Genomic DNA, 20,634 nt, shown 5'->3' with positions numbered 1-20,634 from the left:
ACAAAGTGTCACCGAGATTATAAAAGGTGCCGGTCCAACCGTGCCGTGCAATTCAATCTAGCATTAGTAACCGCCGCATGCGCACATCTCAAGATGGCGTTGATAAAATTACTCTCGTTTCTAATTACAGTTGCTATAGTGTCGAGTCAAGGGCCAACCCAAGGGCCCATAGTTCGCGTAGCCACCGGTATCCTACAGGGCACGTGGAGGGTATCGACAAATGGCAGGAGTTTCGCAAGCTTTTTGGGTGTACCCTACGCTCGGCCGCCGATTGGAAAATATAGATTTAAAGTAAGCTAATTATTCTTATTTTATAAATGTACCGAGTTTAAACTGCTGCTACTCCGTATATTATACTACTTCTATCCACTGAGATCAGCAACCCGTCTTCCAAGAGCAGCGTGGCGAGTATAGTCAAGCCCTCTCATTCGAACAGGCCTTTAGTCCAGCAGGGCTAGCACGGGCGGGAGATAAGAAAATATATCCCCCGATTATATCCCCAGACACAATTGTCATAACATTAACGTGCCCACCTGCTAAATCACAGGAACATGAAATAGGAGAAGTTTACCACCGTTTATTAATACGCATATATTATTCGGATATTATTTCCACTTGTGCGCCAGTGCTCTGAGAGTTGATAAAGCTGTGGGAGAAGATACATTTTTATCCTTTCCCCGGGGATATAATAGTCGCTAGTCTGCTAGCCGTGCAGCAGTAGACATGTATAGGTTACCAACAACATATTGAAGGCAATAAAACATAGTTAAACAAAAGTAAAGACTGACAAACCACATAAAGTTAGGTAAACAGCATCTGATTAAACAAGACCGACCGTTATAATCTAAATAAAATACAACAATCTATATAATATTGCCCGCGACTTCTCTCACATAATGTTAAAAAAAAACATAAATATTGGGTTAGGCTCACATAAATAAAATACAGTGCACATATTTAAGAGTTATTTATTTACTTTGTACTTCGAGATTCATTTTAGTTACCTACTAGGTAAATATTTTTCATACTAGCAGGTACTTATAATTTATCATAGTAGCTGCCGACTTAATAGGTTTGAATAGTTTTATAAAGTTTAATTATCATGCCTAAACTTTAACCGTTATTATTATTTGGTCACAATGGTGCTTGTAACAGCTTCTAGCAACTAGGTTTAATGTATTAATACTCATCTCCAATCTCGTTAGCAACTTTTGGTTTGTAAGAAAGTACGTTTCAATGAATCGCAATTAAACTGGTTGTTCGTTTTACTTTCCTTTAATATACTACGACAATGCACGCATCGCCATTAGCCCTAAAGTAAGCGTAACCTCTTTTATGGCTACTACGAGTAAGATGACTGATGAATATTTTTTATGAATAGTAAACATGAACACTTATAATATGTAGAATAAAACGATTATATCTTGCCCAAGGAATGAATTTTCATCAAACCTTTAATCTAGAGCTATTGGTTTGAGCTGTGCGCCGAAAAATCAGTCAGTTATTCAACTTTTATATTATTTATAAAGATACGTGTAAAAATAATTTTGTATCTACCCGCTTTTACTGGCGGCGACTGTTGCGGATCCCTTGGACAGCTTTTCGGACTAACGTGTCGATCCTGGAGGAATTAAAAGTCAAAGAGAGGTTATCGTCGACTGTGCAGATACGAATCCTCAAGTTCTTTGGACACATAACCAGGAATAAGCACTCCATGGAACGACTTGTTGTTCAGGGGAAAGTGGAAGGCAAACGGTCACTTGGTCGATCACCCACGCGTTGGACCGACATAATTAAAGCTACAACACAAACCTCCATAGTCCAATGTTTCAGCGTGAAGATCGTAAGAAGTGGATATGGGTAGGCAAAGAAAAAGAACCATCGTCAACCATGACCACTCTGTCAAGAGTGAACGACTAAGGAGGAGCTTTTACGCATATTGAGCGTAAGGATGACTGTATAATGAATCAGTTAAAGTTTATAATCAGAAGCAGAAAACTAAATTTTATTTTGGTTATACATTAAGTAAAATCATCATCAGCTTACAATTCTAAAACATGAGACTTCATCATCTTTCTTGCTTCATTTCACCCTATCAGCGAAAGCTTTCTTAGCGAATAGAAAGCTTAAATTCAGAATATAAAATAAATTATTAAAACAGATGGAAATACTTATATAATGGAAGCGGTGATAGCCCAGTGGGTAGGACTTGGACTACACTTTCTGGAGGCCGAGTTCGAATCCCAGCACCTCTAATTTCTCTAAGTTATGTGCGTTTTAAGTAATTAAAACATCACCTGCTTCAACGCTGAAGGAAAACATCGTGAGGAAACCTGCATGCCTGAGAGTTCTCCATAATGTTCTCAAAGGTGTATGGAGTCCGCCAATCTGCAATGGAGTCCGCCAATCTGCAATGGAGTCCGCCAATCTGCAATGGAGTCCGCCAATCTGCAATGGGCCAGCTTGGTGGACAACGGCCTATACCCCTTCTCATTGTGGGAGGAGTCACGTGCCCTGTAGTGGGCCGTAAATGGGTTGATATGATGATGATGATGACTTATGTGTATAATACAGTCGAGTTTTTGGAGTAAACATAAATCACTGTCATCTGCAGGTAGAATTGAAAAGTGATAGCCCATTTAGAAGCGGCGTTTTAAATTATTATATGTTCTATTAATATATATTGTACTAGCTGTTGCCCGCGACTTCGTCTGCTTTTGATTTTGTTTTTTTTGAAGTGGCATTGAATTTAGTTGTTTTGATCTAAAAAAAATTAAAGTATTCAGTACCACTAAGCCTTAAATGAGGGGTTTGCTGCTGTCCGCTGAGGAGTTCTGTCCTCTATCTCCAACCACAGTTTGGGCCAAATTAAACACATTATAACCACTATAGTAAAAAATAATTATTTAAATCGGTTATAATTTGTCGGACTTATGGTTTAAAATCGTCAAACACTTTCATCCGCTCTCCCAAAGGAACCGAGATTAATGTCGGGATAAAAAGTATCCTATATTACTTCTAATACTTCCAAGAATATGTGTACAAAGTTTCATGAGGATCGGTTTAGTAGTTTTTGCGTGAAAGCGTAACAAACAAACTTACATTGACATTTATAATATTAATAGGGATAGGGATTACAATATATATTAATAGAACATATAATTTGCTTATTATTGTTTTAATTGAAGGAATAGGACAAACATATAAAGTGTTAAAGGTGATACGGGTTCAAAGCGATAGCTCCTAATAGGAATAAGATATAAGTTCATTAACTCTAGAGTGAAACTAAGTGTTTGTGCTACGTAATAAGATCACGTGAGCGAAGTAAACTTCAAATCATAGTTAGGGATCGAGTTAAGTAAGACTTTATCTTAGTAATAACTAATTTAGTTAGAAGTTTAAGTAAAAATCAAGTATTAAATAGAAGCAGGCGTTACTTTGCGGAAATCCATGATATATTACAAAATACTCCGCGAAAAGCAGGAGAATATGTATGGTGTAATTTATATATTCTTCAATCCTTATACTCCGCACCAAACAGATCTGTGGCAATGTACCCTCTACGTGCCTGAAACCTGAGCATCCTAAGGAGATGTTGACTTTACAATTATTAAATTATCAAATCAACATCAAGTTACTTATTATTTATGGCTACTAGTGTGCTACCACTATCATCATCGTCTTATGGTATACTCGTTCGTTACTTTTCAGAACGAAGTCTTTGAGTTTCAAATTTGGAATGACGCATCAAAGTGCCTTCTATGTGCCTACCTTTTGTTAAGAAGAATTTTGTCTCATACCGTGTAGTGACGGCAGATTAGGAGTGTCACTGTCCCTCCTCTTCGAGTCGTACGAGGCGACTAAGAAAATAAAACGGAGAGCGGCAAGCAGCGTCCTCTGTTCTTAATCTATGACCTAAACTCTTCTCGTTCTGAGAGGAGACCTGTGACCTAAACTCTTTTCATTCTTCACCTGTGCTTGTACTTGGTTGGTAAAACCTGCCTAAGTTTGTTGTGGGCTCTTCTTAGACCAGGGTGCGTTTGGAACCCTCCTAGCTTTAGTTTTAAGTTAACAAATGCAGTTTTTTTTTTTTTTATTAATTTATTCATCAAATCAAACAATTACAATAAAATGATTAGTATAAAAGCACCGAAAAACCGCAGAGGTTTGTCCTCGGTGCCTATCTGCAACGATTACCTAAGATGTTAGTTAGAAGAATAAAACCAGCTGTGGGAAAAACCTACTGCTACATTGTAGATCGATAGGAACTAAGTAAGCCTGTAAATTTTAATTTTTAATAGGGTTATGTACCAAAATTAATGAATATAAACTATACGAGTTACAAAAGAGTCAGCCAACTAACTTCGCTAAAAAGTATTCTTTGAGTTTACGCTTAATGTTTTTAATATTTACATTTTGGATCAACGTTGAAGGTAGTTCGTTCATGAATCGCGGAACCAAAAGTTGTTACCATCACTAACATTAGTGTAATATGTTAAATGTATGAACGCTTCATACATTTAACATATTATCATTTTTGAATTAATACGTTGATAATGATGGTTATTGTTTATTATTTGCCTCATCTACATAGTTAAGAGATTACATGACGCCCCACCGGGGCATTGCAATAAAGTCGAAATTATTTTTGTTCCTTTACTGAAACTATATCATTATGTTTAAAATAAAATAAATAATATTGCAACAGTTAACTCTGGTCCCTAGATGGCGCTCTAATCGAATCGCGATCGAATAGATAAAAAATCTCGCACTCAGCACACAGATTTCTATATTAAAATATGTCAAATTAAAGCTAAAAAATATATTAGAATATGTCAACTTAAAACATAAAAATAATTTCGATATACAAATAATTTAATTAATCAGTTATAGAATTTAGACTAACACTATTATTAATAATGAAGACGTTATCATGTAATTACTCTTTATGATACCACAGTATTAAAGTTATTTACTTCGCTTAGGAACCGCAAGCCTTAAAATCCTGGCCAGGAGTATGGGACGCCACAAGAGTATTGTCACCCTGTCTCCAATACGACCCTGCCCAAAATGAAATTACAGGTAATTCTTGAAAACTTTTTCTTAATACCTGCTATTCGTCAGTCAAAAAAAATTCAAAATTTATTTATTTTAAGTAGGCCTAGTTTATAAGCACTTTTGAAACGTCAAGTCAGTCTGTTTGTAGTGACTCCACCATCGGTTCGGAAGTCAGATTCTTCCGAGAAGAGCCTGCAAGCCTTCTTGCTTTCAACATCATTTTACATTTTACAATCTTTAGAATTTTCTATCTTGTGAGAGATGAGAGCAGAGCGTGCTTCCAAGCAGACTTGTCTTTAAGAAATTCATCAATCTTATAGTAACCAAGATTTATTAAATGTGTTTTAGCACATTGCTTTAACTAAAGCATTGATAGGTCCAAAATTACCTTGGGAATCATATTAAAAAAGCATGTAATCAATCCCACAAATGACTTCTGCACCTTTCGCAAACGATATGCAGACGTCACTAACTTATGCCTATTTCGAGTAAAGCGGTTGTTTATATACTATATTGTTATAAATATATTAAGCTATCGTAAGTATAGCAAATTCAGATTTACGTTGAAGTCGTTTTTATTTAATTTTTGTTGTCTTATTTTTACACATGGCCAGGTTTCCACGACTTCCAGGACGAGTTCCCTGGTTCTAGCAACCATGGTTTATTGTGGTCCCCGGTTCGATCCGGGTGGGGGCTTTTTGTGAATTGATGCATTTTCCCTCTAATAATAGGATATGTGACCCAATCCAGAACGAAAAGTGCTAACTTGCTAATCTCGTGCTTAAATCAAATGTAATTTTAAAAAGACTTATTATATATATATAATATCTATATATAATAAGTCTTTTTAATATATATATATATATATAAATATATATATATATATATATATATATATATATATTATTATTATCTTTAGAAAAAAGAAAATTTTTAATATCAAGATAATCCTAAGTTGATAAACCTTACCCTTTACAGGGTATAGTTTAGGAGATTAAAAATAAAAATGCGGGAAGTACGGGAAAGGTCTATAGTAAAAGGTCATGAACGTTAATGATACCGATACCTCGGGTCCAGTAAATTACATATATATATTATATATATTATCTTTTTAAAGTTTTTATTTTAATTATTACTGTTTAGTAAATGTTGTTTACTTATTAAAGAAATAAATATAGTTATACATTTAATGTTTCTACAGGCAGCGAGGACTGTCTCTTCGTGAACATCCACACACCGAAACCCAATGCGGGGGCCCTGTTGCCAGTGGTGGTATTTATCCACGGCGGAGCCTTCATGTACGGAGCCGGTGGACAATACGATGGAGTCCACATGATGGACAGAGATGTGGTCTTCGTAACTCTAAACTACCGTTTGGGACCTCTAGGTAATATTTAATAATAGATAATTATATTTAATAAACAATAACCGTATGCTAAAGCAGAATAGATTTTTTAATCTAATAAGTGTTTAAGGTGCCGGTACGAAAGCCTAGCTTTTATGGTGATATTTCATCATCATCAGCCCGATCCAGTCTTATTTTTTTGGCGTGGTGAAAAAGCTTCATTGCTACCTCCGACCCTTGGGCAGGACGGAGGTTATGTAGGACTCCCCCCTCTAAATGGGGCATACCCAAACTAAAAACCACTACGGCATATTCCTCTTGTTGGCTTTGTTACACGCCGGGGTACCCGTTGTATACCTCCCGGACGAACGCAATCCGGCCTACAACTGGGCACGGGTCTCTTCTCAGAATAAGAATGGTTTAGGCCGTAGTGCGAATTAGTGGAACCTTAACCATAGATAAGACCAAAATTTCTTCCTTCGGACAGATACAATTTCTTTAACTGAAAATAAACGATCTTTTACTGCGGTCTTCAAACGCGTATAACTCACGTTAACGACGTGGTGTTTCTAACACGTGAATAACTCATCTACTACAGTTTTCCTGATTCAATTTACCACGCTGATATTTGGAAATCAAGAACACATACATTTTAACGGCATACTGGCGCAAACAGTGACCCTGCTTTCTGAGTTGGGCTGTGGGTTCGACTCCCAAAACTGGAAAATGTTTGTGTGATGAACATGAATGTTTTTCAGTGTCTGGGTGTTTATATGTATACGCATTTATGTAAATTATTCATAATAATATTCATCAGTCATCTTAGTACCCATAACACAAGCTACGCTTACTTTGGCGCTAGATGACGATGTATGTATTGTCGTAGTATATTTATTTATTTATCGAAAGCACATAGGATAAAGAGAGTACGTCAACCTCCTTCAACTCTCGATTCCATCAATTTTTTATAATTACTAATCAATAATAAAAATAATAAAGGTAGTGCCAGAAATATGTAGATTTCATAAAACATAGGTTCAAAATAAACAAGCACCCTTTGTAACATCAGGAAGGACCTACCCTCTGTAACACAGGTTTTCCTTCCGCAGAGGTTAGGGCATGTAATTATTGTATCCATTATTTTTAGCCAGAATAAATGATTATTATCACTGGTCTGGTGGTGGTGGGTGGTGATCACTGGTCTATCTAATCCGTTTTTTAATCCTTTTTGAAAAAAGTAATTTAATTATTGTCGTAGTATATTTATTTATCGAAAGCACATACAGATAAACAGTGATATATTAGTTAAAAGGTTCTAAGAAAATTTAATTCATGGTTCTATTCAAAGTAGCATCCTATAAATAATCTAAAGCGTATCATCAATAGCCTATAACAGTCCAGAGTTGGACTAAAGGCCTCTTCCAACGGGATTATCACTACGCTGGGCAGACGGGTTGGTGACAGTACATATTAGTAGTAGAACAGAGGACGCTGCTGCCCGTTCTCTGTTATATTCCCTTAGTCACCTCGAACGATAACCGCGGGAAGAGTGGGGTGGTGACAACTGTATTCCGTTCTGCCATAAAAAGCATTTCATGATGATAATATCTATAAATAAAATAAAATCAAATCAAAATCATTTTATTTCAGGTTGAGGACCCATATTCAAAATTGAGAGATTAGCATAAAATAAATATAAAAGACACTCAGATTTATAAAATAAATAAATTAATTAAAAAAACAATAATTAATTAGAAATCTAAAATTAATATTAGAATAAATTAAATTGCAATTCAAATTCAACTATTTTATATTTGATATTATTTCATGTTTGGAATCGGGTGCACTTTTTGCCAATGATTAAAAAATACGTTGTCAGGTGATGCCTGAGCGACGATTCTAAGGAGAGCTATGATAAAAACTCTTTTCAGTTTTAATTAAAGCTTGGTGCTTAATCTCTTTTCATTTTGAGGTTAATGTTATCGTTGTGTTTTACTGTTTTTTTTTGGTTAATGCGATAGAAACAACCATATTACTTACATGTGTAAAAGCTAATAAATATTAGTAGATTTGTTACGCATACCAACGGGATATGTAACGATGGGATACGACGAAACTATGGCTGTTTGCCTGCTAACCAAGAAGCGGCCCTATTGCATCATGTTCAAGTTCGCAGGCCTGCAGTTAGAGAATTTAATGGGAAGTTTGCATTCTGCAGTGACCAGGACATCGACGATGGGACCCGCCATGCATTGAGGGTCAAAACATTGGCGAGAGCGCTTAGAATACGCAACTCTCACTTATAGGTCTGTCGAGGAACACACAGAGTTTTTAGTGGGTGCAAATCTAACATAACAACTCCATTTCCCCTAGCGGAGTGGGATACTTCAGGCATTCCTCTGTAAAAAATAACATGTTTAAGTTGCGTCGGCGCAGCGAATTCCGACGGCTATCTTTGAATCGTTATGCGATACCTTTTTGACCTCGCTTCCTATGGGAATTGATTGTAAGACCTATGCTAGGGAGCTCCACACTAGGGAGGACCACAAATCGGCCGAGAATAGTTAATAAGTTTAGTTTTAATATAATAATAAGTACCACGTATAATTTGAGTACCTTCAAGACTAGAGTGAATAGGCTTTTCCTGTGCAAGCGTGCTCCAACCTAGACCTCATCATTGCTTTCTAACGATTGTCAACGATCGTCGTCAAGTGCTGGCCTATCGTTAATAAAAAGAAACTAATAAAATTATGCTCCCCGCTGTGACTCTAAAGTGATTGTTTAACAAGATGGAAAACGGCGCATTCTTGCCTATCTTGAACGGGGCCAATCGAAAAAAAACAAATATAAATAAAGTAACAATGGTCATTTTCAATAAAAATGTAATGTAAATTATGATGATTTTAGCTTAAAATAATTATACAACTTATTAAAGCATAAACCAAAAAGTTTGTTTATGCGCCTACAAATAAATAAATAAATATACTACGACAATACAATATATATAGACCCAAAGTAAGCGTAGCTTGTGTTATGGGTACTAAGATAGCTGATGAATATTTTTTTATGAATATAATACACATAAATACTTACAAAATACAGATAAACACCCAGACACTGAAAAACATTCATGTTCATCACACAAACATTTTCCATTTGTGGGAATCGAACCCACGACCTTGGACTCAGAAAGCAGGGTCGCTGCCCACTGCGCCACTCGGCCGTCAAAATCAGCATTCATTTTATTCAGACGTAGATTGTTTATTAAAAAAACATTAAAGTACGAGATAAGAGGCTCATTTGATTCAGACTGTTCTCATTATGAATTATTTTTTTAACCGCGTGGCGTTAAGAGATGTGATAGCCGAGAAGACGGATTTATTTTGTTGCACTCTGAGTGAACTCACAAATATAGCGATTTGGATTTTATCATATACACTATAGTTATATATATAATTACAATTTACATAACAAGCTGCATTGTCGTATTAGGATAACTTTTTCCTGTAATGACAATGTAAATGTAAGATGGGAATAAATAAATAAATGTTTTCCACCCGCAGTTAGATAAGGAACTCCAATTTACCGAACATGAGATATAACAAAATAAACTTTTTCTTCAGGTTTCCTGAGCACAGGCGATGATCAGATACCAGGCAACGTTGGACTGAAGGATCAGTCTTTTGCCCTGAGGTGGGTTCGCGATAACATCGTTATGTTTGGCGGCAACCCCGACAGCATCACACTCACCGGCTGCTCCGCTGGTGGCGCTAGTGTGCACTACCACTATCTGTCACCACTTTCTAGAGGTATATAAACTTATACAATATATATATACAGATCTAATATTAATAATTAATTCTTCCATAAATAGTAAGATAATTTCTTCCGGAGTAACTGGTGGTCAAATTCAAATTCAAAATTTCTTTATTCATGCCCACAACAAATTTAGTCGTGTATTTTTTTTTGTTATCACTAATGTGTATAACTTGTCATAATATTAAGCTATAAAGTACCACTATCTGTCACCACTTTCTAGAGGTATTTAAACTTATACAATATACATATATATATATATATATATATATACAGATCTAAGTTTAATAATTAATTCTTCCATAAATAGTAAGATATTTTCTATTGGTCAAATTCAAATTCAAAATTTCTTTATTCATGCCCAGTGCCCACAACAAATTTAGCCGGGTAATTGTTTTTTTGTTACCACCATCTCACAGAAAATAATATCAAGCTATAAAGTAAGAGCAATTCATACCGAAGCTTTTTTATCGTTCAAGTAATCCTAATCCGTAATCCTTGACTTATAGGATTTTTCTGTAAGTCTTCAATAGATTTAAAAGGTAGTGTCAGAAGCCACCCAAAAAGACGGAATAAACGGAAGTCGAGAACTATAATATAAAATCAAAATCATCATCATCATAATCATCATCGTCAACCCATCACCGGCCCACTACAGGGCACGGATCTCTTCTCAAAATGAAGAAGGGTATAAACTGTCATCTACGAGTACCACGCTGGCCCAGTGCGTATTGGTAGACTTCACACGCATCTCGTGTGAAGTGTACCAATACGCACTGCCACGTCACGCACCTCTAACTTTTCTAAGTTACGTGCGTTTTAAGCAATTAAGTTAGTGTTCCTTGCTTTCCCTGCGTAGTGATGCTCTGTTTATAGACTGGAAGTTTTGAACCTTCAGGTGGATAATATCAATTATAACGATATAACAAAGATTATATTAAGATTTCTGTAATCCCCAGATACATTCCAACGAGGTATTGCATTCAGTGGCTCCGCGTTTTCGTCTTGGACGCATTCTATTAAACCTGTGGAGAAGGCCAAAGCTCTTGCCGTCATTGTCGGCTGCTCCACCTCCAGCACTCGCGAAATGGCCGAGTGTCTGAAGAACAGACCCGGAGAAGTTATTGTCAACGCACAAGTTCAGATGTTTGTACGTTACGCGATTTTTTCTGATCATGATTGTTTTCGTATTATAATAAATCATCATTATCACTTCAACCGATTGAAGTCCACTGCTGGACATGTCGATCCATGGTTCTGGGCTGCTTGTATCCAACGGCTCCCAGCAACCGAACAACGCTGCGTTTAACGGTGCAGGGTCGCCATTCCAGCATCCCCACGGGAGACTCGAACGTCCATCGGTTTATAAAGAATTAAAAAGGGTGTCATATTTTTTTACAGTGGCTCGCCACGGCCGATGCCTCCTATCAGACCAGGCCTGAGAGAATTCAAAAATTATGAATTCCTTAATTGTCTCTACTGAAATTACAATTCGGGACCTCTCACTTATAAAAAGGCACAAAGATGGTACTTTTGTTTTGAACATTACACATAAAAAATATGAAGTCGGTAGTAGTTGATGGCTACATTCGGCAAGTTAAACCTGAAGATGCGAAGGTTCCAAACGCGCTTTGGTTTAAGAAGATGTCCGCAACAAACTTAAGTCTTATGTTATTTATGTTATCACCATCTAAAACCGTCATTTAAGAATATTTTAAGACCAGCCATCAGACATCGCCATTGCGCCAAGGTAGTCCGAAAGAAGGTGCAAAAATCCCATAGAATCACTCCTCAATGGCCACTAAACAACAATGCTTTGTCTCAATTGTTTACGCTAAATTTCTTCATAAGTTTAACTTGTTATTTTAGGGATGAAAATTTATATGTTCTATGTAGCAACGATAAAACTTATAACTTAATTAAATTATAACCTAAACTATTTACTTTACAAAACATATCCACTGGGAATACTGCCAAGAATGTTGGCTGTATTTCCACGTTGAACGGCACGGGTGATCTTTCCTTTAGCTTGTTGATCAAATTCAGCTTTAATTTCAGGACTGGATGGTCAACTGGTTCACGGTATTCACGCCAACTACCGAGGCCCCAGGGACGAAGAACCCGTTCCTCTCTCAGTATCCGTATATCGCAAGTAAAGCTGGTGCTATGCTATCAGTTCCGCTCATCACTTCTGTGACTTCTGAGGAGGGGTTATACCCGGCTGCAGGTAGAGTTTAGTTAGTTTGCTAGTTTCCTAACCGTCATACTGTGATATTAAATAGCTTGTAAATCTTCCTTAAAAATTTGGCTAACAAATGCAAACAAAAAAAAATTATTGGACTCATGAACTCGTGCTAAGGAGCTATTAGATTTGGTCAAACCATCTCCTTTCTACCATCGAACTGCGAGGTACCGAAAGAATCTGCACCGTTACGGTGAAATACCATCAACACGTACGAAGCGTTTTGCTTCTTCCTTTCTGATCCGCACCGCAAAGGCCTGGAATGCCCTACCATCTTCCCGGATACCTAAGAGTGAATAGGCATCTTCTAGGCAAGCGCGCTTCATCTTAGGCTGCATCATTACTAACCATCAGGTGTGATTGCAGTCAAGCACTTGTCTATATATTTAAAAAAAAAAAGACTGAGTTAAGATCATTCTTTATGCATTCGTTTACCCTCATTTTGACATATTTGGAGGTAGAACTTTTTAAAATCCTGAAACCTATAAATCAACCGTTTTAGTTGTCGACCTAAAATACCCAGCTATTTCCATCGGTATAACTTAAAAAATGACAGACATTTATACCAACTTTCATCCCCTAGTTAACCGTCTTAGGGGTAAGATTATACCTTCCTATAATATTGGGCTATCAACTGCAAGAAAAATGATCCTCTGTTACCTTGTTTTGCTTATCAAGTTTTTTGTGGTATTAAACACCTACCTAAGTTTCTACGATTTTTCTTACGATTGATTTTGATGCTAATTTATCCTCTATATTACCTAGTAACTTCACTTATAATTTAAATGTGATGACAATTTGCTTGCCAATTTTGCGTAGTCTGTACTACGCAAAATAAGAAGACCCACATATTTTTTCTGTAACACCTATTTACCAGTATCAGCAAAAATATTGAATTGATTGATATGTATCCAACAATTGGAAAATCATCCTTTAGCCTGTTTAGTTTTATATGCAAAATGCATGACCTAAAAATGTTAATTTTCATCAAATTGTATTACCTTTAGATAAATTTAAAACCACCTGTTCGTTCTCGCTCATGGTTTCCTAATCCTAAGGTTGCGTCGCAGAGATCACCGCTAAGCAATAAGGCTGCCTTTTTATATTCTTATTTATTTCTCTAACTTCAAAGTATTTAAAAATAAAAATTAAAAATTAAAAAAAAATGTCTTTAAACAATCTTTTCTTCATTAAAATTTTGCTGGAAATTTATTCAATAAAATCTTAAGACGTGATAGAAAAACTCTTTAAATTATTATTTTTTATAGCCTACCAAGCAGACCCAAAAATCCTACCAGAGCTGGAATCAAGATGGGAACACCTAGCTAGTAACATTTTCGAGTACAATGACACTTTGCCTCTTACCATGCGCGCTAGTGTCGCCGAAAAGATTAAGCAGAAGTACCTGAATGGCAGACCCGTCGGACAGGACACATTTGCAGGACTTGTTCAGGTAAGAACCATCTACATCGTATCATGATGTCCTGGTATTTCACAAATCTATTTGATAGTTATGCTAGCTACAGAAGACCTGGAAAAATAAAAATTATATATCGATTAACTTATAAAATCGGCCAAAACGGTGATAGCACATTGGGTACAAGTTCGACTTCACTTTCGGGAGTTCGAATCCCAGCACGCACCTCTAACTTTTCTAAGTTATGTGCGTTTTAAGTAATTAAAATATCACTTGATTCAACGGTGAAGGAAAACATCGTGAGAAAACCTGCATGCCTGAGAGTTCTACATAATGTTCTTGAAGGTGTGTGGAGTCCACCAATCCGCACTGGGCCAGCGTGGTGGACTACGGCCTTACCCCTTCTCATTGTGGGAAGAGACCCGTGCTCTGTAGTGGGCCAGTAATGGCTTGATTTCATGATGATGATGACTTATACAAACACACTTTACATCTCATTGGCCAGTTATTCAAAATTCATTTATTTCACGTAGGCCTAAAAACACCTTTGAAACATCAAGTACTTCTGTTTGTAATGGTTCTAACACAGACTCGGTAGGCAAAGAATCTGCCGGTATTGAGACAAAAATTATATCTCCCGATTATATCCCAAGACAAGGGATATAAAGAACGTGTCCACCTTGTAAAGCACGTGAACACGAAATAGGAAAGTTCACCCCTGTTTATTATTACATATATAATATTTGGATATTATTTCCACTTGTGTGCTTTGAGAGTTGATAAAGCTGTGGGAGAAGATAAATTTGAATGCTTTCCCGATGATATAATTGTCTCCTGCCTGCCTGCGTAAAGGTAGGCTACCAAGGCTTGGTCCGTCAATTATTACTAAAATAAAACGTTAATAACTTAACTTAATAATAACTTTATTTTGATTTCCTAATAACTACATATTACATATGTACAATAGTTACTTAGCTTGACACAAAATGTTTCAAACACTAAAATAAAAGTGATTTTCACAATAGGATTCGTTGTATCGTGGACATCGTGGACATCTGATTGTCCCGAATCAGATTAGCAAAACCCAGCTTATGTTGATTGAATTTGATTTCTTAAGAACTACATATTACATAAGCACAATAATTACTTAGCTTGACAAAAACATCGTAAACATTTATATAATTGTCCCGAATCAGATTAGTAAAATACAGCTTTATGTTGATGGATTTGGATTTCTTAAAAACTACATACTTATTACATTGGCACAATAATTACTTAGCTTTGCAAAAAATGTTTCGAATAGTGAAATAATGTTCTACAGTGATTTTCACATTCGCTGTATCGTAGACACAGATTTATCGGATTGCCCCGAATTAGGTAAGCAAAATACAGCCACAGTTGATTGCATAATATGATATTCTGCAAAGTAATTGCTTTTATCCAATATTCAAGCTCGAACGTCCAAATCATACCTACCTTTATATCTATCCAGTTACCGATGTAAATTAACTATAAGTATACAATTCAATCGATCGATGTATATAACCTACCGATTATTATGATTGCATTAGTGGATTTAGTAAAATACGGAACAGCGGAATAAGTATGTTCAAACTTCACTATAAAAGCAGGCTTCCTTTAAAAATATTTATACGTTCAGAATTTTGGTTCCTTTATTCTGATATTTATCTGAGTATTTATATATAATATTGTGTACACGTTTATTATTTATATATATATTTACAAATATATTTATATGAACCACCTACCTCTCGTGTGCTGTGTTTTACGCCATCAGTTGTCTGGAAGAGATCGCTATTTTATCTGGAAGCGATAAGGCCACCTTACATCGTGTAAACTAATTAATTTTTAACTTCGTGTAAACTAGTTATTTTATATTTTTTCCTTTTTTTTTATAGCGTACAATAAAAGGATATTTATTCATTCATGCATTCATAGCCAACGTACGGAATCTTATAATAAAAATATAGAAACTTTTGAAGCGGTATACAAATTCTAACCTACGCACATTTACAATTTGTAGTGAAATAAGGGTGAGAACTACATTCATAAACTTTAGAGTAGCCCTATGAGAATTATAACATTTCCAACTGTTCCCTGGTGCAAGAGGCCTACAACAAACTTGCCGTTATTCTTCGATAGGGCTACGTAAGGCCGCGACGGGAGTTGGAGCACGTAAGCGATTTAAACAAACAACTACTATTCATGTTTATACCCATTTATGTTAATACCCGGCCGGTTTTGTTGTTGGCCTATTAGACCCAAGCATGTTTAGAACCCTCGCTAAACTTTAAGTTAACGAATGTAGTTATCACTGTAGCAAAAATATCCTACTTACTTAAAATTAAAGACCATTTAATAACTAACAATATTATATTTATTTATTTTATTTATTCACTCTACACTACCAAAAAAACTATTTAAACAATGCGGACTTAATGCATAATAATTTAGGTTGGCTGGTAGAAAATACTTTACATTTTCTACCAGCCTAACCTAAATTATTCAAACAGAAAACAAAATTATAGTAAATATATTTTTAAAAAAGAACTTAAACTATGCAGTGGCGTGTATAGAGGGTATGCACAGGGTATGCAGATGATATAAAATGAAGAAAATCTCCAGTACGAGTTATAAATACTTAAGAGTAGGCTTTTAATAACTCTTACAATGCCTATCCTTACGTTTTTTGTATTCGGCAAAAATTTTAATGTTTCATGCAAATAAATTTAACTGATTCTATTAAAATAATGAACCAACACTTTTGGTCTCCCAGTCTCCTGGAAAATGGCATAGGTAAAGACTAACTAATGTTTCAGTGTGTGTATTAATTTGCAGGCCCTCGGAGACCGTTTGTTCTCAGCAAACGTTGGCAAACTCGCTCAAATTCACTCCCAAAGGTCACTCGAACCAACCTACGTTTACCGCTTCTCGTACCGCTGGCAATACAGCTTCTCCAATGTTATGGCCAAAAATGAAAACGATTACGGTAAGTGGATTTCCAACTCCAAAGTATAATTTGTTTTATTTATCTTCTCATTTAACTAGCCTTAGCACCGAAGGACACCGACAAACACGTTGGCCACATTGCGTCGGTGTTGTAAACTTAGTTTTGTGTGTCTGTGATTTGATACGACCAAATGAAATGAAATGAAAATACACTTTATTGTGCACTAAATAAAAAAATAAAAAAACAAGCATTGGAAAAAAAAAAGGGGAAAAGGTACAATAGGACAAATTAAACAAAGACAAGGTTTTCTTCTTTATTTTCTTTTATTCCACTACAAGTTAGCTCTTGATTGCAATCTGTCCTCCTGGTGCTAAGTGAAAATGCATTCTAAAATAAAACCGGTTAACCTGTTAGAGAATCATCATCATATCGACCCACTTCAGGGCACGGATCTCCTCACACAATAAGAAGGGGTTAAGGCCGTAGTCCACCACGCTGGCCCTGTGCGGATTGGTGGATTCCACATACCTTTGAAAACATCATGTAGAACTCTCAGGCATGCAGATTTCCTCACGATATTTTCCTTCACCGCCATTTTTTATTACTTAAAACGCACAAAACTTAGAAAAGTCAGTCACAGTACGCGCCGTTTCAAGGACAACTGCCTTCTGCATCCGACCCTTGATCCAACAACCAAGCGAAAGCTTCTTAAGATGTTGGTCGAAGCTTTCCGCGAGAAGACCATTGACTGAAACGACTATCGTCACAATAACGGTCGAATCAACACGAAAAATTTATTGTTAAAGGTGTAAGCCACGCGGATGATGTGATACTCATCCTGAAGTACCACCCCTCAGATGCAACCCGACCCGAAGATATACAAATGAGAGAAGCGCTTCTTGATATGATCTATAGCTACGCTTCAACAGGGTAAGTACATCTTGTACCCTTACCTTCAAAGGTAGTACAAGATAGTAACACCTTTTTCTTAGCTTGGTAATGCGGGAAAAGGACATATGCCTCATTAGATATCGGACTTCTTTGATGACCCAATCTGGTCATGATGTTTATCTCTTCATCATATCAACTGATTGCCCTCTATCACGGGAGAAGGGGTTAAGGCGGTCCACCACGCTGGTGACGTTCGGTGGACTCCACACACCTTTGAGAACATTATGGACAACTATCAGCCATGCAGGTTTCCTCACGATGTTTTCCTTCGACATTATAGCAAGTGATATTTTAACTGCTTAAAACTCACATAACTTAGAAGAGGTGCGTGCTGGGATTCTAACTCGGCCTCCCAAAGCCAAATTCCAAACTCAGCTATCACTCAAGCTCAAGTAAAGGTCAGCTATTGGACCTTTACTTTCTTTCAATTGTATTTGTTATTGCTTCATGTATACAATAAAGTTTATTTTGATTTGATTTGGAGGCCTGGCCAATCCGTGCGGATATTCTGGTGAAACTTTCGTATAAATGAATCCTTATCCCATTTTTGCAGAATACCAAAAATACGGAACAGCCCAGACTGGTTGAAGGTGAAACCGGGACAACCTGAACTGGACTTCCTCGAAATAGCCGGGCCAAAGAACATGCAAATGAAGTCCAGCGCTGACTTCGGACAGAAACAGTTCTGGGACAGCCTCGGCTTTAACGAAAACGAAAATTACCGCATTTACACGCGAGATGAGCTTTAAATATTTCGTCTTACTAAGCGATCAGCAATATATGTGTAGTAATATAGTATGTTTTAATGAAGCTGTTGTTTTTTTTGTCTCCGAATAAGGTGACCTCCCTGGCGAAGCGGTGCGCTGTGGTTTTTATTTGGGAGACCCGGATTCGATCCCCAGCAGGCCCACCCATTACCAGCCCACCACAGGGCACGGGTCAGGCGACAGACCACAATGAGAAGGGGTTAAGGCCGTAGTCTAGCACGCTGGCCTAGTTGGATTGGTGGACTTCACACACCTTTGAGAACAGTATGGAGAACTCTCAGGTATGCAGGTTTCCTCACGATGATTTCCTACACAGTTGAAGCAAGTGCTATTTTTATTGCTTAAAACGCATATAACTTCGAAAAGTTAGAGTTAAAGTGCGTAAAGTGGGATTCGAACTCGGCCCTACGAAAGTGAAGTCGAATTACTAACTGGGCTACCACTGCTAAGGCCATCTATTGGACCTTTACTTTCTTTAATTGTATTTGTTATTGCTTTATAACGTACTAGCTGTTGCCCGCAACTTCATTTTGTTTTTTCTGGCATTAAAGTTAGTTGTAGTTCTAAAAAAAATGTAAGTATTCAGTATCGCTGAGCCTTAAATGAGGGGTTTGCTACGGTCCGCTGAGGAGTTCTGTCCTATCTCCAACCACATTCATTAGATCTACACAAAGTTAAGGCTTAATTAAACACTTACAATACGGCCTTCCGAAAGTGAAGTCGATGTCCAGCCCACTTGGCCATCACCACATCGGGGAATATATAAATTTTTCTCTGTTCTGGTCTGGTGGGAGGCTTCGGCTGTGGCTAGTACAACCGACAAACCGATACCTAACTCTCAGAGAAAATGCTCCTCAAACATGATCAGGAATGCAGGTTCTCAAAAAAAAAAACATTGAGATGTAATGTCTTTGTCTTTAAAAGTAAAGATGAGAGCATCATACAAGAATTATGCTACTGACTAGTAGTACAGAACGGATGATTTTTTCGTTCGCTGCTTACCAGTAATTATATTATCTTTATGACAAACAGTAGCGCTAAATTTAAATAAACATGCCGTAGCATTTTCACAGAGTTAATCAAACGTTGCATTTAGTTAAATAAATTAACAAAAATAATTTATTCCTGTTTTAAAAAGTATGATTCATATTATATAGTTTTCTTGGTTTTAATGTCCGGGAAAGGACGACAGATACAAAACATACGAACCATCCACGACTGACATTTTTTGAATCATTTTTCCATTGTTGTAAGGTTTGTTGTTTATGTCAAATGAATGCAGAAGAGAAGCTTATATTATATATAAGTAAGCTTGTCAATATTGACGGTGCTAATTTAATCTGTTTTAGTATAACTAACTGCGGAAATATTGAAATTTTACATAAAATGTATACCTTATAAGTACTCGTAGTAGCTAGGAAGATACCTAGAATTTTATACAATTTACATTTTCGAACGTTGTACAAAGTCTGTAGTAATGTTTGTTTCACTCGGCACTTAAAAATATTTAAAATATTATTTTTTGCTTTTTAGTTATTGTGACAATTATTGTTTATTTTACGTATTTTAGTGGATTGGTTCTTAGTTTTTTTTTTTACACAAGCTTGGAAACCTTAACTAACTTGGAAGCTCCTCAAGTTTCGCATACCCTGTCTGCTAAGAAAATACCTAAACATTTTATGATCAAATTCTGAATCGTGTTTATAATGATCTTGCTCACGCAAATAATATTGATTGATTGATATTGATTTATTTTGTTAAAAGCCGAATGATTTTAAACGCCCTATTATTTTGCATTGTCAAGAATTCCGGACTGCACTTTTGCTTATCATAAGTTTTTTATATTTTTTAGCTTTTCTTTTTGTAGTATTTATTACTTTTGATAAACTTTTTTTTTGTATCTTTTATTATAGTTTGTTTTTTGTAAACAGTAAATGTTAAACAATTGCTTAGTCACACCGATTAGTTATTACTTAGTACTAGTTACTTCAACTTCCTTTTAATATTTTTTGCGGAATACCTGTTGGTGTTCCTTTAATAAATATATAAATAAATCGTTATAGTAGC

The 20,634-nt window shown here is 36.3% G+C and overlaps 1 protein-coding gene across 1 annotated transcript; it reads left to right on the top strand.

Moving 5' to 3' along the window:
• On the top strand, window positions 1-18,610 carry LOC120628585 (venom carboxylesterase-6-like). Its single transcript, XM_039897025.1, has 10 exons — window positions 1-291; window positions 4,986-5,082; window positions 6,260-6,445; window positions 10,027-10,212; window positions 11,179-11,369; window positions 12,278-12,446; window positions 13,730-13,914; window positions 16,738-16,888; window positions 17,656-17,779; window positions 18,354-18,610. Exons 1-10 carry the CDS (start codon window positions 94-96, stop codon window positions 18,547-18,549), a joined length of 1,683 nt encoding a protein of 560 aa, XP_039752959.1. The 5' UTR covers window positions 1-93; the 3' UTR covers window positions 18,550-18,610.
• Window positions 18,611-20,634: the final 2,024 nt, after the last annotated feature.

The sequence above is a fragment of the Pararge aegeria genome, chromosome 13, assembly GCF_905163445.1.
Source record: "Pararge aegeria chromosome 13, ilParAegt1.1, whole genome shotgun sequence".
Taxonomy (NCBI): Eukaryota; Metazoa; Arthropoda; class Insecta; order Lepidoptera; family Nymphalidae; genus Pararge; species Pararge aegeria.
The sequence above is the reverse complement of the archived record's forward strand: the minus strand, read 5'-3'. Positions and strand labels throughout refer to the sequence as shown.